An 8095-nucleotide genomic window follows, 5' to 3' on the forward strand; every position below is an offset into this window, starting at 1 on the left:
GGACACCATAGTGATCAAAGAAGAAAACAAGTAGCCACTAATTCAAGTAAGGGTGTAGCTTAGATATCAATAAAGCTGATAAAAAATAAGAGAAATCAGAGTTTAAAACTCACTAGAGATAAAAAAAAAAAAATATTAGATTACTTTTTCGTATTTGCCCAAAGCTTTCATGAATAAGATTATTTAATAATTGTGCTGATGAGAAATAACGCTTATCTAATAACATTGTACTAATAGTCTAAATATTCACAATTAATAAGTTTATTTAGATAGAGACAACCAAAGTAACTATATTCTACGGATTATGCTAGGATATTAAATGGGTCTTTTTCACTTTTAGCCCGCGCCAGAAACTATTTACATTTTATAGTCGAAAAAGTATACAAAATTTATATAATTTTTATATATAACATACTATATATATACAAAAAAATAGTATATTTTTTCGACTATTATTTTGGAAGGTTGTATCAGCAAATTCTTGTATGTTCAGAGATGTCAAAAAAGCAATCCACAAGACTCAATTAGACCAAACATTCAACTTCATGAAATCAACAACTTACATTGTAACAGACTTGAATCAGAGGACAAAGCAAGAAAAACACCATTGGATAAAACACTTTATTCTTAAGCCATTGCATATAGGATGCTAAAACATATCACACAGCTTTGGCTTTACATTACACAACCACCATCACCTCTCAAAAAAGTACTTAACAAGAAGAAAACTGCAGCTGCAGAGAATTGTAACAGTTTATACTTGACCAGCCAGAGGCACAAAAGAGTTCACAATTCCACGAATCATCGACGAAGTACAGTTATTTAAGAAACTTAAACAGATTGAAATCTCAAATAAAGCTAACCTATACAGAATTATGTAAAAACAAAACGACGACTACCTTATTTAAAAACATCTATAAGTTCTTTCTAACCAGCATGGCGAATATCCGAGGACGTCTCTTACACCTTTTTCATTACACCATGCAGAATCCTCCAACCTCTACAACTACGTAGTAACAGAAACACCAAACCGAGAGAACTGTAGGCGATTCAAATCCACTCGATAATGTGTAGATCTTCCCTCTTGGAAACAAGTGATATCCATGTGCACAAAGTCGTGGTACTTGATATACATTTGAGCACACATCCTTTGCTAATACCAAACCGGAACATCTTGCTTCGGCATGTTATCCTGTGTAATCCCAGAAAGAGCTTCAGTGTAATCAGTGGACTGTAAATTGAATGGAGACCCGAACATGAAATGGAAATTGTCGTTAGAGCCTGCATTGAATGGTGAAGTTAAAACCTTGGACTGATCAAACCGATCACCTTGTGGGAACATGGAATGGTTAGCAGAAATGTTGGTGTCCCCAAAGATATTTCCATCCAATATAATCCCTTGGTTGTGTAGGTAATTGTTCTGTTGAATACTAGGTTGTTGACGAGGCTGCTCTTTTGACATCACAACGTTCCCCGCCATTGAGCTTTTATTTCCTTGTATATTATTATCGTAGAACGACATAAGCTCATTGATCATCCTCTGCCCGTCTTCAGGAACCCCGATTCCTGACAGATCAAAGGAAGGCGGAGCTTGGTTAATCGGCAGAGAAGCTGGCTTTGGCTGGACATATTGTTGAGGAAAGACAACCGGCTTGACTTCATCAACATGAAAATTTGAAACTCCAAATTGCGGAGAGTTTCTGAAAGGACAAGTTAATTGATGATTGTCTCTGGAGGATCTGTCCTGAAAACCATTGCGGAGCTCGCTGTGCGGACATTGAAGACACTCACAAGTATATATCTTCTGATCCATCAAGAAAGTCAGCTCATCCGCTGGCTTCCTCTTCCGAGTGAAATCTAAGTTGGCAATCATAATTTCATCCTTGATTGGAAGAGATTGTTGTTGCATAGGCAGCCTCTCCTTGAATCGATCAACATTAACATTCAGCAAACCGAGATGGTTTGGTTTTTGCTCTTGAACATCAAAGTTAGGCTCATCTACAACACCGTCAACGTCGTACTCACTGCTGTCATTCATAGTAAAAGTTCCACTACCACCAGCTGAGGACAAAGGTGGACAACGATCAGGATAAAGTTCTCGAGCCAAAACTTCCTCCTGATTGATAATGGCAAGCCAAGTTGCACTTTCCTTGGCCGTCATCTTATCCTGCAAACACTTTGATTGCCTTACCAGCTTACGAATCTTAGCGATATCAGGGGACATGTGCTTTATCACCGCGGTGAGAACACCAACTTTCCACGCCTTCTTCAGATCGTGAGGCTTCTTATAAGGCGGAGGACCTTGATCTTTCGACAGGCCTAGTTGAGGCCACCAGTCCTCCTGTCCAGTGGGCCACCACGGAGGTGGAACACCTTTTTCCAACGGAAATCGCCTCTGAGGAGGATCACAATGTTGCATCAAAGCTGATAATAAAGAGCCAAGAGTGGTATCTTGAAGCTCCTGCAAAGTGTGAGGGGTAGGACCAATCGGATTAGATCCCTCATTCTTGCCCGGAATCGCATTATCAGCTTGGTACTTTGCTATGGCTGCAGGTCCATTTCGATCGAACCTCACTTTATCCTTCCACCACTCCCTGAGATTATCTGATGCCCCGGTAACCGGTTTCCCTTTCTCCGGGATAATTCCATAAACAAAACCCTGAGCTTTACAAACTTCCATCATCTTCAACATGTATTTCAAGATCCCGTCTTGTGCCCTCGACATCTTCTTCCTCCTCGCTTGCTCCTGAGACTGGCGTTGTTTGACAGCGTCAACACCTTCCTTACCCCCCTTAGTCATTTCTTTCAGCCTTTTCAGCTTCATCTTGTCCCTCCACATCCTCCTCTCCAGCTCATCCACATCAATCTCCTCATCGCTATAATCATCATCCATCACCGGCTCCTGCTCCTGCTCCTGCTCGATCTGCGAAGCAGCTGTTTCCACTTCCTTTAGCGGAGCAGGGAAGAAATCAAGATCGCCACAGAACCCCATTTCTTCAAACATCATCATCTTGGCAACCCCGAATTAACGGTTAAAAAAGCAGCAACCTTCAAGAAACCAAATGGGATTAAACAGCTAATCCTCAAATTGATGACTTCCCCTCCTGCAAATACAAAGACAAAGAAAATAAGAAAATCTAAATTCATCTAGCAACAACCAAAGGCCATTTTAATTCAAAAGAAAACAAACAAGACATGAATAAGTCAAATCTAGTCAAGATAAAGGAAGTTAAACATCAATATCAAGAAACACCTACAAATTTGTAGAACTAAATCACCTCAAAAAATAAAGTGATAGACATGTGAAGATCACAATAAACTCATGGAGCTCAACTAAAAGCTAAGAGGATGAAAAAAAAAGTGGCTCTTTTGGCAGATAGTTATAGTAGTGACATCCGTGATAAAGCAGTTTCATCAAAAAGAAGACTAAATTTGTACACATCACTTAAAAAAAGCCGAGATCATCAAAAATAATCTCCATTTCATTTTCCGAGATATCATTTTTAGCAAAATTTGACATATTTCTAGATCTGAAATATAAGAAATTATTGTAACCCTCAACCAGAAATCACAATAACAAAAAAGAGCAAAAAATCTAGTGGATTTTCTTGAAAACCTTGTAACTGAAGAGACCATAAAACTATTAATTTCATATGTTAGAATTATCACTTGATGTAAATAGCCAAAAACAAATTAAAAAAAAAACAAAACAAAGGAAAAGCCAAATTCATATGTTAGATGTTATCTCTTGATGTAAAAAGCCAAATTCAACTAAAAAAGTTTATTAAAAAAACAAAGAAAAAGCAGAAAAATCTAATATTGAAGCAAAAGGCGATCTTTACACTGAAACACAAGGCAAAACACATAAAACAGAAAGTTAATCAGCAAAATCAAGATCAATCTATCAAAAATAAAGTCAAACAAAAATCTCTGAAGACAAATTTCTAAAAAGAGAAGAAAAGCAGAAAAATGCAATTTTGATGCAAAAGCTCTAACCTTTTACGCTTTTAACACATGGCCAAATACTAAAACCAAGATCAGTTTATATGAGAATGTCAACAAATGAAGTCAAAAAGATTTTCTAAAGACAAAAATGAAGAAACCCAAGTAGAAAATAACATCAAAACCCAATAAGAATCTCAACTTGATCACCAAAAAGCTATCTTGAAACAAAAACTCCAATCGTTACACTAAAATACCTGGCTAAATATTAAAAACCAAGATCATTTCATATGAGAATGTCAAAAAATGAAGTCAAAAAAAATTTCTACAGACAAATATGAAGAAACCAAAGTGGAAAATAACATCAAAACCCAATAAAAATCTCAACTTGATCACATAAAAAAAAACTATCATGAAGCAAAAGCTCCAATCTTTACACTAAAATACATGGCTAAATATTAAAAACCAATATCATTTTATATGAGAATGTCAAAAAATAAAGTCAAAAAAAATTTCTACAGACAACAATGAAAAAACCAAAGTGGAAAATAACATCAAAAACCAATCAAAATCTCAACTTGATCACACACACAAAAAAAAGAAAAAAGAAATGGTTCTATGGAAGAAGAAGAAAAATACCTCAAAAGTTTTTTTTTTTTTTTTTTTGGGGTTCCAAAAGTCTGTTCAACTCTTCTTCTCTATGAGAAATAATTGACCCTTCAGACTATAGAAGGGAAAAGAAAGAGAGAGAGGAGAGAGAGAAGAAGGAAAAAAAAAAAGGAGGAAGTTATAGTACAATAGTATAGTATTTTATATTACAAGAAAAATGAATATTATAGTGCTAAGCAGTTTTTTATTAAATGGAAAAAATGAATATTGTATTTGTTTTGTGGCGGTGGTGATATATTGGGGATAGGTGAAAGGTGTCAACTCTTTTGGTTAAAAGCCAAGCCAATCAACCTTTTTCTTTGTTTATGTTTTTGGTTTTTCTTTGAGTTTATTATATTATATTTTGAGGGCTTCCAGGTGTTTTCCTTCTTGAGAATGAGAAGGGTGGAGTTACAAAAGGGTATGTATTTTTTTAAAAAGGAGATATTTACAAATATTTAACATGGTTATTAGTAGGCGTTTGGACATACAAATATAATTTTTGAAGTTAATATAAAAATAATATATTTAAAATTTGAAATTGCATTCGATTATGCATTTTTGTGTGGGAAAATGAATTTTTACTTGAAAATTTTATTTTTTCGAATTTGAAACTCATCTTCAAATTGCTTTTCAAAAATTCAGTGCAATGTATGATCAAAACAAGATTTTGAGATGAGTTTCGACAAAAAAGAAATTATGGACAAACGGCTCCTTAGTATTATTTTAAGGTTTAGTGTATTTCGAATAACAAATATCAGTATTTGGGAGAAAGACTCTAGGGATTAAGTTGAAACAATATTTTTTGATGCCTTAATAGGTGTGGTTATGTTTAGTATTTTGCTAAGTTTTAGGGTATTTTTGAATAACTTGTACAAGTATTTGGAAAATATACTCAAGGGATTATGATAGAAGCAACACACGCTTATCGTGGAGACAATTTTTTTTGGTGCGAGAGAGAAGAATACGTATAAATATTTTGTATATTTATAGTTAGTATTTCTTTAAGTTTAAATGTATAAGGGAATAACACGTACCAGCACTCAGAAAAAAACTACAAGGATCATGCTAAAAGTAATATGCACCGATCATGGAGACAATCTGTTTTGAAGCACAGATAAGGATATTTGTATATACGTTAAACAGCTATATGTGGTATTTTACTAAGTTAAATGTATCTTAAATAATACCACCAATATTCGGAAGAAATACTTCATAGATTACATCAAAAATAATCTGTATTGATCATGGAGATAATCTTTCTTGAAGCACATATAAGAATATGTGTAAATACATTGGACAGTTACGTGTAGTATTTTGCTAAGTTTTAATGTATTTTGAATAACACTATCAATAATTGGAATGACATCAGAAATTACACCAAAAATAATATGCACTGATCGTAGAGACAATCTCTCTTGAAGCACAGATAAGGATATTTATGAATACGTTATACAATCACGTGTGATATTTTACTAAGTTTTAATATATCTTGAACAATACTACCAAAATCCGAAAGAAAGACTTCAATATTACACCAAAATAGTCTTACACTGATCGTGGAGACAATCTCTCTTGAAGCACAAATAAAGATATGTTTAAATACGTTAGACGATAACGTATAGTATTTTGCTAGATTTTAATGTATTTTGAATAACACTATCAATATTTGGAATAAAGACTTTAGCGATTGCACCAAAAGCCAATATGCACCGATTGTGGAGACAATCTGTTTTGAAGCACATATTAAAATATTTATATATACGTTAAACAATTACGTGTGGTATTTTACTAAGTTTAATGTATTTTAAATAATACCACCAATATTCGGAAGAAAGACTTTAGAGATTACACCCAAAATAATTTGCATTGATCGTGGAGATAATCTCTCTTGAAGCACATATAAGGATACGTGTAAATATGTTAGAGAGTTACGTGTAGTATTTTGCTAGGTTTTAATGTATCTTGAGCACTATTAATATTTGGAATAAAGACTTCAAAGATTACACCAAAAGTCAATATGCACCGATCGTGAGGACGATCTCTCGTGAAGCACATATAAGAATATGTGTAAATACGTTAAACAGTTACGTATGACGTTTTATTAATTTTTAATGTATGTTGAATAACACTACTAATATTTGGAAGAAAGACCTTGAGATAATCTGCACTGATCACGAGATAAGAATATGCGTAATTAGATACGATCACGTCACATATTATGGTAAATTTTAGTGTATTTTGAAAAACTATATAAAATATCTATATACTTATTACTTATACCAAATTGATACGATACATCAAGGTAAATGAAGTATGTAACATAGAATAAGAAGGAATAAATTACTCAATTATCCAATTGGAACTCATTTAATGAAGGAAATCTATCACTATTTATAGCGTTTAATTAATAAAAGAGGTAGATGCATTTGATGAGTATATATTTAATAAAAAAGTTAATGTTCTGAGTTAGGAAATTGCCTGTATTTATGTGTGAAACAGTGAGAAAACTTTAACACTAGTGTGTGCTGGAAGTTCTTTTTATGCGTGTGTATGTATTTGAAGAAAAACTTGCGGAATACTTCCTCCGTCTCATATTAACAGTCATGATTACTAGAAATAGTTATCTCAAATTATTTATTATTTTAAAAATTAAAGACAAAATTTATTATTTTTTTTTTTTTTTTACTCTTAGTAATAATTATTTTTGAAAATAGAGATAACACATAGATAGAATAAATAGATTATATCTTAAGACATAAATAAGGGTAGAATAGTCTAATCCCTTTCCTAATTAATATTTCTTTAAGGGGCGTGTAAAAGATAAACACGACACATAATATGAGACGGAGGGAGTAGTATTTTACATCAACGCAATAAATATGGACAAACGGCTCCTTAGTATTATTTTAAGGTTTAGTGTATTTTGAATAACAAATATCAGTATTTGGGAGAAAGACTCTAGGGATTAAGTTGAAACAATATTTTTTGATGCCTTAATAGGTGTGGTTATGTTTAGTATTTTGCTAAGTTTTAGGGTATTTTTGAATAACTTGTACAAGTATTTGGAAAATATACTCAAGGGATTATGATAGAAGCAACACACGCTAATCGTGGAGACAATTTTTCTTGGTGAGAGAGAAGAATACGTATAAATATTTTGTATATTTATAGTTAGTATTTCTCTAAGTTTAAGTGTATAAGGGAATAACACGTACCAGCACTCAGAAAAAAACTACAAGGATCATGCTAAAAGTAATATGCACCGATCGTGGAGACAATCTGTTTTGAAGCACATATAAGAATATTTGTATATACGTTAAACAGTTATGTGTGGTATTTTACTAAGTTAAATGTATCTTAAATAATACCACCAATATTCGGAAGAAATACTTCATAGATTACATCAAAAATAATCTGCACTGATCATGGAGATAATCTTTCTTGAAGCACAGATAAGAATATGTATAAATACATTGGACAGTTATGTGTAGTATTTTGCTAA

At 33.1% G+C, this 8095-nt stretch overlaps 1 protein-coding gene across 1 annotated transcript; it reads right to left on the reverse strand.

The window, feature by feature from the left end:
* Positions 1-735: 735 nt before the first annotated feature.
* On the reverse strand, positions 736-4744 carry LOC104085594 (protein ETHYLENE INSENSITIVE 3-like). The gene is made up of 2 exons (XM_009589674.4): positions 4582-4744; positions 736-3104 (listed from the first exon to the last, which is right to left on the reverse strand). Exon 2 carries the CDS (start codon positions 3008-3010, stop codon positions 1154-1156), a length of 1857 nt encoding a protein of 618 aa, XP_009587969.1. The 5' UTR covers positions 3011-3104; positions 4582-4744; the 3' UTR covers positions 736-1153.
* Positions 4745-8095: the final 3351 nt, after the last annotated feature.

Source organism: Nicotiana tomentosiformis, chromosome 1 (assembly GCF_000390325.3).
Source record: "Nicotiana tomentosiformis chromosome 1, ASM39032v3, whole genome shotgun sequence".
NCBI lineage: Eukaryota > Viridiplantae > Streptophyta > Magnoliopsida > Solanales > Solanaceae > Nicotiana > Nicotiana tomentosiformis.